At 38.4% G+C, this 14,536-nt stretch overlaps 1 protein-coding gene across 1 annotated transcript; it reads right to left on the reverse strand.

Moving 5' to 3' along the window:
• Positions 1-11,144: 11,144 nt before the first annotated feature.
• Positions 11,145-12,678, reverse strand: LOC132038126 (uncharacterized). Its single transcript, XM_059428849.1, has 4 exons — positions 12,401-12,678; positions 11,742-12,311; positions 11,509-11,640; positions 11,145-11,435 (listed from the first exon to the last, which is right to left on the reverse strand). Exons 1-4 carry the CDS (start codon positions 12,584-12,586, stop codon positions 11,145-11,147), a joined length of 1,179 nt encoding a protein of 392 aa, XP_059284832.1. The 5' UTR covers positions 12,587-12,678.
• Between the last annotated feature and the right edge of the window lie 1,858 nt (positions 12,679-14,536).

The raw sequence follows: 14,536 nt of genomic DNA on the forward strand, positions 1-14,536 counted from the left end.
GGTGAAACTAGGGTTTTGTTCAAGTGAGTTGTTTCCACCCAAGGGTCATTCCTACATCATATAAGGTAATTTTTATGGTATTTCCATATTATTTAAGGTATTGAAAAGTTGAAACACTTGGATTATAGAAGGAAATAGAAAATGGGTCATGAATGTGGAAATAGTGTCACTTTTGAGTAATAGTTGGATTGAGTCATGATTCTTGATGTATTGTGATTATAATCATGTTATAAATGATATTGAGAACATGGGATATACATTGTATATGAATGAACGTAATCGTGTGTTATGACCATGAATATGGGTGATTGGAAGTGAATTGAGAAGTAAGGATAATATAGGTGAATAAAGGCTATTGTTATGATGTTGTGAATGTTATTATTGATGTTTGGGAGTTGATATAATGGAGGAAGTCGTATAAATAAAGGAGGTGCTGCCCAAATTTCTCTAGCTTTAGTTTAGTATGTAAGCTATCGATTTTCTAATGTTAGTATGTACTCTATTGAAGGTAGAAACGTGAGCATTGAAGGATAACGTGCAAGTGATAGAATAGTTGAACGGAAAGGTATATAAGGCTAACCCTTCTTTCATAAGGCATGGTTCTTTGTCCAAATATCTATTCTTCTATGAGCCTATGATATCCTCCAAATGATTCTATCTCTAAAAGCTACTAAGCTCATGATCCTCGATATGTTACGATTGTACTAAGTTCCTTATATGGTGAGTAACCCTCTAGGGATAGATGTAATGAATGACGATAGTAATGATGCTAAAAATGCTTATGAGCTTTTATGTATATGTGCCTATGTGTGGCTACTATGAAACCCCGAGCTTATATGGCCGGGTAGAATGTATATATATATCGCGCGCACCACTGCAGTTAGGTACGGATAACCCTGAGCCTTGGTAGGGCCATGTATGTATGACCCTGAGCCTTGGTAGGGCCAGGTATGTGAAACACCGAACCTTCATGGTCGGGTATGCTATGTATATGCAATGTATATGATATGTATATAATATGAATATGAGTATGAATGGAAATATGACTACGAATACGAAAATGGATACGAAATGTAAATGAGTACGGATACGAATACGGGTACGGATATGGATGTATGTACACGGATACGCAATGGAAATGGAATGTCCCTATGAAAAACAAGTAAGTGTTATGACGATGATACTATTATCTCCCACCCTATGCTATTTCACATGTTGTCAATTATGCTTTCATAGTGATGTTGATCATGCTTTACATACTCAGTACATTCTTCGTATTGACGTCCATTTGTTTGTGGACGCTGCGTCATGCCCGCAGGTGGCCAAGGAGATAGACTTGATCTGTAGCTTCATTACTCAGGGACTACATAGCGGAGCTCCATTTCATTCGGAGCTACAACTTTTGGTATTTATTCTTTTGTGTACATATTTATGGGCATGGCGGGGCCCTGTCCCGCCTATATGATTCGACAAACTCTTCTTAGGGCTCGTAGACATGTGTATATGGTAAGATGTGTTTGGCCTTGTCGGCCTATATTTTGGATATTATTTTGTTAGCCTCGTCGGCTTATGTACATTGATATGGGCATAGTTGCTAATGATGATATGAATGAATTGTCGCCCAATGGAATTAGTATGAATAACGGATGGAAAGTATGATTTAGCTATGTGGCTCACCTAGATGTAAATGAGAAAGTATGATAAGAGGTGCCCGGGTGGGTTAGCACCGGGTGCCCGTCGCGGCCCTCCGGTTGGGTCGTGACATACGTACTGAGCTCACAACATTCGGAATGAAAGTCATGAACGAATTACGAAATCAGAGAATAGAAGTTCTACAACTATTCAAAGAACTAAGCTTAACTATATTTCTGGGGCAATTAGTAACGTTGTAAAAGAACGTGGCGTAGGGAGAATCATTAACATTCCCAAACGTAGAGAGTTAGCCTCACATACCTTAAATTCCTGCTTTCTAAGCGTAATACGACGTTCGTCAACCCTTTCAACTTTAATCTATAGCAATACAAGTCAAAGGGATTCTATATTAGCACTAATATTCATGCTTTGGTCATTTAAGCATTTTACCAAACACCTAATGGACGTATTGTTACATACTACAACTTTTATTAAGGGTACTTTCCCAAATTTCCAATTAATCATGGGGTTATGACTGCCCGAAGTAGGCCTATCAACCATTTTCGCAAAACGTTCAAACCTTCAGTTTTTTCACTAAAACTCTAACGATACAAGTCTAACCTTAGTTCTATGATACGGGGTGTAAAACTTTTTGAGAATTCTAGACTTGTGAGGACTTGTCACGGTTTTACACCAATTAACACTCTTATCCTGATTAATTATTTTGAATTTTGGACTTGAGAGGTTTCTATCGAGACCTATAGGCTATACACTAATTAATACTCTTATCCTGGCTAAACTTTTTGAATTCTAGACTTGAGAGGTTTTTGTCAAGGTTTATACACCAATTAATACTCTTATGTATCCTGACTAATTGTTTTGAACTTTAGACTTGAAAGGTTTTTGTCAGGTCTATACACCAACTAATACTCTTATAGACTTTTTCATTCTCTAAGAATTTAAAGTAATTAAATAATTATTTCATGGTTGACTAGTACTATTAAATTAAAGATTAAATAATCTTCACATAATGCGTCACACATCGAGATGGTTATAGTGATTTTTATAGGAACATCCACCAGAGAATGTGTATATGTATTTGACCTCACTAAATTTGTTTAAAAATGACTAGGTGAGCTTCCTAGAATTGATTATGCAAATCAACAGTAGTAAATTCTCTTTGGTTTGTGCTATATATACCTCAATATGGTAGAACGGAGCTAAGGTTTCTTGATTCCTTCTTTACCAACTTAGTTTTGATCTTTCTAGTTCAGAAAAACTAGCATTGTTTTTGCTATATGCCTTTCTATGTCAACTTGATTTCTCTTCATCCTTACCTCAATTGTGTCCCAAGATCAAGCTCATGTTGCTACAGTTCAAGCAGATATTTACCACAAATTAATCTTGATGTTTTTGGTTGTCTTGATTCTTATCTAAAAATAATTTCATGGAATAGGAGCACAGATTGTTGCTCATGGGATGAAGATTATTGTGATGAAATGACAGGACACATGATAGCTTAACCTCCCTTTCAGCCAACTTCAACGCAAGTTTCATTCAAACAATAGCCTTTTTTAACTCTCCAATCTGAAAGCAGTTGATTCGGTCTTATAACATTCTTTCTCGATCGCACATTTCACCTAAAATTGGTGTGTTTTTTAGCGTGACACATTAGGATTCTATGGGGTTCTAATTTATAGGTCAAATCACTTCTGAAATCTCTTATCTTTCTAAATCATCCATTCTCCATTCTGGAACGAGCATCCATATATGCTTAAATTTGGACCTCATAATTTGAACTGCTCCGTAAGAACTTGACCTAATTAAGAGAGGTTGAACTTTACGATGTGACATCTCTTCTACTTGTTTAACAATTCTACAATTTTTGAGATACAATTATGTGGGATATTGTCCGAAAGAGCTTTTCACCTTTCCAACTTAAAATTTCTTGAGTTATCGTACAATACCGAGCTCACAATTAGGTTCCCGGTGACCAACTGAATAGAAGTACATATCTCATGAATTTATATCTCTCTAGCGTGAAATTTACCGGTAAGATACTTGAATCAATGAGCTATTTAACTTCACTGCATGCTTGTACATGAGTTCTTGTAATCTCTCAGGGCCTTAAATTCTTAAACCCCTATGGAAGCTGACAAACCTATAGAGATTTTGTCCCTTGAAAATAGTAAATGAGGCTAGCTCACTTCCTTCTTTTATTGCATCACGACAACTCCTTCTCACAAAAGAAATCCACATTACTACAACTTCATGAATTTATATCTTTCTAGCGTGAAGTTTGCTGGTAAGATAACTGAATCGGTGAGCTATTTAATTTTACCACATGACTTGAACATGAGTTCTTGTAATTTCTCAGGGCCTATTCTTAAACCTCTATGGCAACATACAGACTTTGTTCCTTGACAATAGTAAATGACACTAGCTCACTTCCTTCTTTTATTACACCACGATCACTCCTACTCACAGAAGAAGCCCACATTACTACAACTTCAGAAGAATCAAATCCTTAATCTGCTTTGCTTGTGACAACTTAAGGGAAAACCAATTCAAATACATCGATCACCTTATGGATCAATCCTCTCTTAATAAGCTACACCAGCCTGAAGAAACGAAAGTTAAGGCTAGTGGTAAATGCAAGAAATGGAGATGGTTCAGTGGGAGCTAGCTAGTGGATCGATGAAAACATGATATTAAAATATATTTTCCTTTTACTTTATGATCTATATTAATCATAAAAATATTTAATTTCTTTCTTAGTCCAGCTAGAAATATAGTTAGAATATTTATTTTCTTTTTTATTAAGTGTGGGATCTATATTAATTGCATAATTACTTCCTTTTAGTTCTACTTATATTATTCTCTTTAGTTTATAAATAACGATGTTTCAAATGTACTTGATGGAGAGGCCAGCTTTGGCTTTATGGATATTATCACTTCTTTGTTTACATGTACAGCGTCTCTACTACAAATAAACATGTCTTTTCCGACATAAGCAAACCAACAGACTTCGTTGGTATAGTTTACCGATAACAAAACCGACAAAGACGAACAAGGTCAGAACTGCAAATATCTTTTTTCAATTATTTTATAAGGAACCAGCAGATCCATCCAATATTTTTAGCGCATTTTGAATCACAAAATTTATTGTTTCCTAAACCGGCAGAATCAATCGGTTTGTATTAAGAATAAATGATAATTAATATTCGGCAAAGCGATCAAGTCAGTCAGTTTTTTTGGTTAATCAAGTCAGTCAATTTTTTTGGTTAACACTTCAGTCAACTCATTAAATATAACCGATGACGTCAGTAATTTAATTTTGTTTTTTAAAAGACGAAATCTGTCGGTTAATTTCATGCAAAAATATGATTGAATAGTACCCTGCCACGGTACAAACCTCAGTTCGATTCCGGTTGGTGCATTTTGTAATTGCGTAATCTAGAAAAATCGATGGATTCCATTGGTTTCGTTCCATTAATTATTTAATTTGTTTTTTCTCACTAATTAACCAATATGGACTCGGCCATACCAAGAGATTTGGTCGATTTGTAATACCGAGACACTACTTTCCGACAACCACGGATGAATGAAGGTTTTTGAAATTATCCCTCACTATAAAACTAAAAAAACTCACTACTGTGGGAATATTCCGCTTGTTAAAGGGCTCAAAGGACCTCAGCCTCCGAGACCATTTTTTCAATCCATTTAGTTGGGACGACAAAAAAAGAAAAAGGTTTGGATAATCTAAGAACAACTAGATGATTTATGTGGATTTTATAATGCTGAAATTTCCTTCACGTGTTCCAGAAATTAAAAAAGAAGAGTTTGAATTGTTAAACTAAGTTTATGTAACACGTGATTTCTTTTTGGTTGCGGAATAGGTCCGTCCTAAGTACATTCAACCCAATTAATTATACAATGTTTATGAAAGGTCTTAAAACTTGATGTTATTTATCCAATTATCCTAGCTAGAAAAAGATTCTTATACGTGGATTTTTGATATTTATGTCTCTCTTAGTCATGAATACGTGTTGTTGAAATATTCATTCATTTCAACCGCAGTTTTGTTTGGCTCATTGTAACCGGCCGATAGTGTTTAGAATTACTTTCTTATTTATAGTTTACTAATTTTTTAACGGGTTTCATATCGAAGCGGATAATTATGAAATATAATTATGTATACGTTTATTTATTTATATATTTACTTATGCTTTGAAACATTACTGATACTCAAATAAACAATATATGAAGTGGGTTATTAATTATAAGTAACAAGAGGGGTCAAATTTATATTTTATCCTTCAGTTGGCTTTTAAGAGGTTTGGGTAGAATCCGCGACTTAAGTAACACAAAAAATAAAAAGTTGAACCAAACTAGTGCAAAAAAAAAAAAAAATTACATTAGTAGTATTCACGCACGAAATTCGTGCGTGAAAGGACTAAACTGCAAAAATGCACTTTGGGCCTTTCACGCACGAATTTCGTGCGTGAATGGTGTCAACTATTTTTTTTTTTTTTTTGCGTTACTTTTCCACCTTTCCAAACACGTTTTTTTCCATACTTTGGGCAAAGATTAGTCATGTTTTAAAATCCCAAAATATCAATATTTTATATAAAACTTAATATCTTTTTTTGCGTACAATAATGTCGGCTCATTACATCAAGTCCACCTAAACGTTTGGATCGTCGTTTTAGGGGTTCTAAAGTGCCCCAAGCAAGTTTTGAAACTTGTAATATTTATAGGGTTTTGATTTAAGTGTTTTATTATATTTGAATGTACAAATTTAAATATTTGATTTAATAATAATTCATCCAATACGAGAGGTTTATACTAATTAAAAAATAATTCATTCCATTTAATTACATTACTAATTCAAAGCAATACAATAATAAATTACAATAACAATACAATCTTCAAGTTCTAGAGGCTCTATTACTTCGAGACGTGCTTGTACTACCACGGCCTTGTTGCCCACACGAACGCTTGTCATGGCCATATTGCTTACATATAGAGCACTTGCGAGAATAAGTTCTTTCACTAACATCCATTTGATTGGGTCTACGACTCCGTGAGTTAATGCCCAATTTTCTAATGTAATCCTTGTTAGCAACCATCGAAAACGGCTCGTTTGGCCAATAAGCTTCATTACCAAGTGGGTGGAATTGGCCGGAATATGCTCTAAGGTAACGTGGACCTTGTATTCCCCCGCCACATAATTTGTTACCATTTTTCTCATTCTCTCGAAGCACTTGACAAGATGAGAACACGGCATGTGGTACGTTTGCCACTTACCACAAGTGCATGTTCTTGTTGCCTCATAAACGTATGCACGTTTCCACCCTTACCGTTGTAATAACCCGTCCTAACTTCATACACATGTTGAATTGGGTCATACTCGGTCATTTGGTGACGCTCACATTTTTTTCTATAATGCTTCATAGTTTTGAAGGGCTTTGGCATCCATGTCCCGCCGTCGGCTAATATCGCTCTCGCCTGCCTTGTCCTAACAACAAATCGCTCCACCACCTCGCTTGAAAGTCATTCTCACCATTGCGGTGACGGTAGTCCTCGAGCGATTTCGACAAGCCATTGAAAGACTCGAGCCGTTTGTTGTGAGCATGCCCCATCTTTTCCTCCATCAGCATGAAGCGTCCATTTTTCAACATCGAGCTTCATCAACCAAACGTATGCGGGTTCACTCACCGACTTTGATCGATCCATTTTTGCAACCCATTTTCGTTGTTGATGCTCCATGACTTCCACATCAATTTGTTTAGAGTGCCATTGTGAAACGTTGATTGCAAATTTGCCTTCAAGTGCCTTAAACAATAGTGATGGTAAACAAAGGGAGGCTGCCACCCCGGTAAATTATCCATATTGTGCAATATGCCTTTATGACGATCAGACAGCACGCATATGCCGGTACGATCAGACATGTTTCATAGTTTTGAAGGGCTTTGTGCGTGAAAGTGGAAAATATATTTTTCCAATTTCACGCACAGATTTTAGGGTTTGGAATAATACATTTTTCACTTTCACGCACAGATTTTGTGCGTGAAAGTGGAAAATATATTTTTCCACTTTCACGCACAGATTTTGTGCGTGAAAAGGAAAAGTATATTTGTCACGACCCAACCCGTAGTCAGACTAGTGCCCGAGCTGGGCACCCATACGCACCTGTTAACCATAATCAACGTACAAACAGACTATACATATACAAAGGTCAGACATCAGATCATAGCTGGCATAACCAGATCTTATACATACAGAAAAGTGAAACGTCGCCCCCAAAGCTGTCACAAATATATATATATATATATATATATATATATATATATATATATATATATATATATATATATATATATATATATATATATATATATCGCTGTCACAAATGCAGCAAATAATATCACACATAAGCCGATAAGGCTATCATAATATAGGAGGGACGTTCAAATCACAAATCACACCGACATAATCGAATAAAGACTACCCACAACCCACACATGTGTGTCTACGGACCTCTAAGAATCATAACAAAATCATATGACGGGACGGGTCCCGCCGTACCCATAAATAGACATAGACATATGCATCGGAAGAATCTCGTACCAAAACATAGGCTCCCGAACAAGGGAGCGCTCCAAGACACCGACAACAGAGTCCTAAGGCCGGGATCACCCAAACAAGTATCTCTGTACCGCGCGGCGAAACGCGACCCCAGAAGAAAGGGGGTCGTGCGGAATATGTACTGAGTATGCAAAGCATGAAATATAGTAAACAGGATCATAATCAAAACCAGAAGTACAGAAAGTAAATGCAATATCCAGAATATCAAAAAGCTTACTCATTAAAACACAAATCATGCATGGGACTCTTAGAATATGGTCGCCCGCCCGTCGTTAGCGCCATAACACAGCATAACACCAGAAGGTTTCATATCTCCGTATCCCCGTCACACATCATAACACATCATAACGCCATAACACAGCATAACACCAAATATACACGGTACCCAGCCCTCTAGCGAGGGGCTCGGCGAACCGGACACATCATACTCCGGAATATCACATAGTGCGCACGATAACATGACCGGCCCGGGACTCGGCGAAAGATATAACAACCATATGCACGAGCAGAGTCGTGGGAGACTATATGCAGTTTAAAACATTTTCAAAAACTTCATAAAATAGTCAAAACGAACTATCATTTAAAATCGAGAGAATAGTCACATCAAGTTTCTTCCGAATGTCGCTCGAGAACATATCAAATAGAACTTTAGGAATCATAGGTACGTATCAAACCATATGAAATAGCTTATGGAAACCAGGGACATACTCGTCGTTACAGACTCAATTGATAAGTAAGTAATTGACGCTCGGGGGTTAAGACGATAGTCGCACTAAATCCCTTCAAAAGCCATTAGCATTACACAAAGGAAAGTCTCGGGGCCCACGGACTAGTATCAAACCAATCTGAGTCCATCTATGAAAGTTGGAGACTTTATTCATTATAGAATCTCCTACGAACGTTTCGAAGCGATCCGAGCTCGACTATGAAAGTTACGGTCGTTCGTAGTTACAGAGTCTTTTAAAAACAACATTCTTTATGCAACATTTGAAATCCAACCATACAAAAGACTTAAAAACCATAATTTGACCGTATTAAGAACGTTAACATCAAGAAGTGAATAAGAATCGTATACGTGCTCGGATCTTAAGAATAGAGTTACCCCGAGACTCGTATCATAGTCTACTTACAACTAAGACATGCCAAAAGAAAGAAAAGGTAAGCATTACATACCTGGAAGACAAATTCTCGACTTTCGACCTATTTCCTGTCTTGCAATTCGCTTAAGAATTATTCGTGGCCTCGTAATCTACATATAGAACCATCCATAATATCGTTAGGATCATCGTCATACGCTCGTCTTAAACACTTAATGAAAGTCCTTTTAAATTCTGTCGAAATTCGGGGCGGCATTTCTTTTAAGTGCCTAGCCCGAAATTTCAATTCAAAAACCAACAACATCAACAACAAAACCAATAGTAATAACATCATTTCCAACACCAACATATGCCATAAAAATGTACCACACAATGTTTTCTAAATTTCCCAACCAACCAACTTGGAATACGACTAATTAATAACTTTATTTCCGTAAAGAAGTCAAAATTAATACTAACAACATTCTCAATATCCTACAAGATAAATATATGTATTTCCATCCAAATTTATCTTCAACCCTCAATCCATAATCCAACAATTCAACAAGAACAGCCCACTAAACAAATATAACTTCATCTCTAATCATCAAATTCCCTTTACTTTCATCATTTGATTCATGACAACAACAACAACAATATCAACAATTATTATGCATCATAACTTAGCTAATTTCATCCATTTAATCCACCTAAAACAGCCCCTTAATCCATAATTCAACAACATCAATACAACAAACTATAACTCTATTCTTATTCCTTAATCAAACTTAATAAAGAGAGGGATTTGAAGATTCATACCTTGCTTTTATGAAAATATCCAAATCTTCATCATTTTCTTGTCTTCAAACTCACTTCAACACAAAACAAAATTATAATCGCGCCTACGCATTGCCCGGACCTCGGTTAGCATTTGGTTGCTTGAAATTTGTGCAAAATCCTCAATTCCATGTGAGAATAAGAGCCCTTTTGGAGGCTGAAGTTTGTGGAAATTTTGGGACATTTTGTGCTGAAAAAAATGAGGTTTCTGTCCCTTTTAAAAAAATGCCAACGTCGGTTTCACTGTAGCTACGATCGTAGCGATCGTAGCGCATCTGCAGAATGCTGTTTCTGCGTCGACAGTTCAGTTTGTAACGTCTATAATTCTCTACTCCGATGTCCTATCAATGAACGGTTTATTGCATTACAAACTAGACTCGACGAACTTCATTTTAGGCTTTTAAAACACCTTAAAACTCCACATATACTATGAGATATGCGCCTCCAAAGTTGACTAAAAATTCGCCCAGCATTTCTCAAATTTTCGTCGAGCTTATTTTCCTCACTCTACTCGATCTCGAAATATTCCGAAACTCTCCATACATGATATTCGTCATTCATTATACTAATAATGGCCATGTTCTCGTGTTTCAAAATGCTCTTTCCCGATTACGACTTACGAGGTCGTAATTCACCCTTTTTCTTCGTTGTTACGTACTTTCCATGGTTTGTGCCTTTTAAAACATCATGGGACGTCTCCGACACTCCATTACTACGATGAGGTACATGCCATACTTATGCTCTGAAAACGCGGGGTATAACAATATTTTTCCACTTTCACGCACAAAATCTGTGCGTGAAAGGGTAAAATGTATTTTTTCACTTATGTATTTTTCCACTTTCACGCACAGATTTTAGGGTTTGGAAGTGTAAAACAATAATAAAGACTAACTATGCAAAAAAATATATATTATTTACCATAAAGTTTACAAGACTAATGTATATACACTATCGAGGATGGGTCCCACAAGTAGTATGTCGGAGACTATCCCTAGGCCTAAGGCTCATACCATCCCCACCGCCCTCGTCATCATCTCCATCGCCCTTTTTCCTCTTAATAACAGGGCGCTCCAAGTCATGATCATCATCTCTTCGCCTGCCCCGTGCTCCCTTGACTAGAATGTGCTTCTTCTTGGGATCTGGTCCCGCTGGCACACTCAGAACTTCAGGCTGAGTGTGGTCTGGTGTCTCGACCTCTACCTCGTCGGGAGTCGCCACCTCAGGTGCCGAAGGATGAATCTGAAAAGTATATAATAATTAGTACCATTTATTATTTATATTGAATACATTAACGTTATTTATTTAATAGAACCTGTGTGTCAACGGGCGCCTGAGTAGGCTCCTGAGATGGGTCTGTAGGCTCCTGAGATGGGTGTGGTGGTGAATATGAGGTAGTCTCCTGGATGGGTCGCTCCTGTGGACCCACAGGCGTAGAACAATGAACCTGAAATAATATATAAATAATTTAGATTTGATTTATTCTAAAATGAACCTGAAATAAACAAATAATTAATAAATTATTTTACTTTATTGTAAAAGTCAAACCTGTGTGTCGACGGCCTCCTGAGATGCCTGGTGAGAGGGCTCCTGAGCGGCCCCCGGAGCAGGAGATGCAGATGGTGCCATATCAAACACGAAGTCCTCGAACATAGAGTCGTCGAAGTGCAGATGTAGGCCACCCTGTAGATCACGAACCGGCCGCTCACCCTGTGGATCACGAACTGGTGGATGTGAAAGTGAAGGCCAGGGCACATAACCTGAAAAAAGGTCCGGCGTATACAGAGGTGTCTGTGAAGTCGACGGACGGGAATGAGAAGTCGATGGGATATCTGTAGTTGCCGGCCGGTAAGAACTCGGCTGGATCTCTATAGTCGACGGAGCCTCATCACCTCTGCCAGCCCTACCACCTCTGCGACGACCACCAGCTCCTCGGCGACCACGACCACCTGCTGCCCCAGGTGGGGCACTGGGAACACGCTCATGGAGACGCTCAAAGTCATGTGCCTGTCTCATACCAGTCTCGGCAAGCTCAATCATCCGTGCTGCATACTCCGCCATCTCGGGGGCCTCCGTACGGGCAGTGCTCTCATAGCGCATCATCTGAACGGTCCGTACCTGCATATGTTTGCAAATATTAACAATTGAATAAATTTGTAAAGTAGTACATAAAACGATGGTTTAAGTTTAAGACTAATAAAACTTACTAACGCCTCGTACGCTCCTGCGAGAGCTACATATCCCAGGCCATCTGGACGACGCCTAGAGGGGTTGCCAATAATGATGCGAGTGATCCGCATGTACCACTCCATGTACACATGGATGGGAGTGTCATGTCCGACCACCGCTAGGCTCGCCATCCTCACATCCCAACTCTGGACCTGCTGCTGCATATGGAGTCGCCATGCATCATCGACGCCCGCACGCTCGTCCCTCGCATAGTGGTCATGCTCCCAAACCGTAGCCGCGGGTATATTCTGTACATACCCAAAATCGCCGTAACACGCGGTCGGCGCGTGATACTCAACGATATCCATATGTATCAATGGACACCGCGACATCCACATGTGCTGACCAGCCCTACAAAACGTCGGCAGCTCATCCAAAATATGATCATACGGCGTCCATATAAAAGCCTGTAAAAAAAATTGAACTAGTTAACAACAAAAGACTAAAATAGTAGCTATGTGGTCTAGCGTGTGAATCCAAAATATGAACATACCGTCTGCGCCGTCATGCGGTCTAGCTGATCCCTAAACGGGAGAAGGCTGTGGTGCGTCTCCACACGTCGGCGTACTCCTCGCGACCATCTCCGCGCGTATGGCATCGGCACAGTAAGATAGTCAGCGGGAGGGTCGGTGGTACGGGGCCGAAAAGGTCTCAACCTAGTCCACACCCATATCGATATAGTCATTTAAAAAAAAAATTATCAGTCGTCGTTTTAAAAAAATATATTTTGTGTATAATTACACACACTTAAATATATTACCTGAAGGAGAGAGCAAAATGCAGGGACCTCTACCGTCGTGCCCATAGAACATCGGCGTAATCCTTGATACATGTAGCCCGGACACGGCCGCCCAACTATAACATCCTATCTCGGCGAGATCGTCGATATACCGAAGATACCTCGAAGCTCATATGCGAACCCGAAGTGTTCGGGAATAGGATGGCCCCGAATATGATGAGTAGGTATAGACGCCCACGTCGATCAACATCGACCGAGGCGTGTCCTCTCCAATCGGATGCCGCATGTACGCGAGGCACAAGCGAGCGTAAAGGGCCGACAACAACGTACCGACTCGGCCGGAAATATGACCATCCGGAGCGCGAAACCGGTGAGCCAAATCAACTCATCCCGTGGGCGGCAGCACAGGAGGCTCCTCAATATACAATGGGCGTCCATCAACCTATAGCCCATAAATGACCTCCACATCCTGAAGGGTAATGGTAGCCTCACTGGTGCGGAGATGAAATGTTTGCGTCTCCGGTCGCCACCTCTCAATCAATGCCGTCACTAGCGACCTATCGTGCTGTACCCGACCAACTTCGACGCACTGGTAGATACCGTCCCGACGTAGTATATCCTGGACACGAGGATGTGGGGGGCGAGCAGCTAAGATCTCTCATGCCGAATCCCCTACCGGGTACGGACCGAGACTCGGCCAGCAGGTTGGATGTCCATATATGTTGCGACCTATGCTCGGTGAAGATACGAGAACTCTCGGTCGAAGGGCCCGGATCGAGGGTGGTGATCCATCTATTTTACGCATTTTAAATAAATCATTAACAAGTAGTATTAGTATTAGTTATGTAATCTTTTATCGAAAATTTTATTAAAGATTGTGGTGACCCATCTGTTTTACGTATTTTAAATAAATCATTAACAAGTAATATTAGTTATGTAATCTTTTATAGAAAATTATATTAAGGGTTTTCAATCCTAAGCTACGGGTTATGAATCCTAAACTAAGGGTTTTCATTCCTAAAATATAAAGATAAGTCAAATAATTAACAATTAGTTAGCATACAATTAGTATAAATAATTAATAAATAAACAAATAACTAACTAATCAAATAATTAACAAGTTATTATCATATATTTAATAAATAAACAATTAAGTAACTAATCAAAAAATTAATAAATTATTATCGTATATTTAACAAATAAACAATTAATTAACTAATGAAACAATTAAGAAATTATTAACAAATAAACAATTGGCTTAACAAAAACAAAATAAATAATTAGCCGGTCTAACAATTGAAATAACTAGTCTCACAATTAATAAATACTTAAGTCGCTAATCCAACAATTAACAAATACTAAATAAACAAGCAAT

This window comes from Lycium ferocissimum, chromosome 11, assembly GCF_029784015.1.
Source record: "Lycium ferocissimum isolate CSIRO_LF1 chromosome 11, AGI_CSIRO_Lferr_CH_V1, whole genome shotgun sequence".
Taxonomy (NCBI): domain Eukaryota; kingdom Viridiplantae; phylum Streptophyta; class Magnoliopsida; order Solanales; family Solanaceae; genus Lycium; species Lycium ferocissimum.

What these genes read in the sequence shown, in the direction of transcription:
- LOC132038126 (XM_059428849.1), bottom strand. Translation starts at nt 12,586, where the DNA reads ATGCAGCAGCAGGTCCAGAGTTGGGATGTGAGGATGGCGAGCCTAGCG. An exon ending in AGGAGGCCGTCGACACACAG is followed by an intron (nt 11,641 to 11,741) that starts GTTTGACTTTTA and finishes ATATTATTTCAG; the next exon opens with GTTCATTGTTCTACGCCTGT. An exon ending in AGGCGCCCGTTGACACACAG is followed by an intron (nt 11,436 to 11,508) that starts GTTCTATTAAAT and finishes TATACTTTTCAG; the next exon opens with ATTCATCCTTCGGCACCTGA.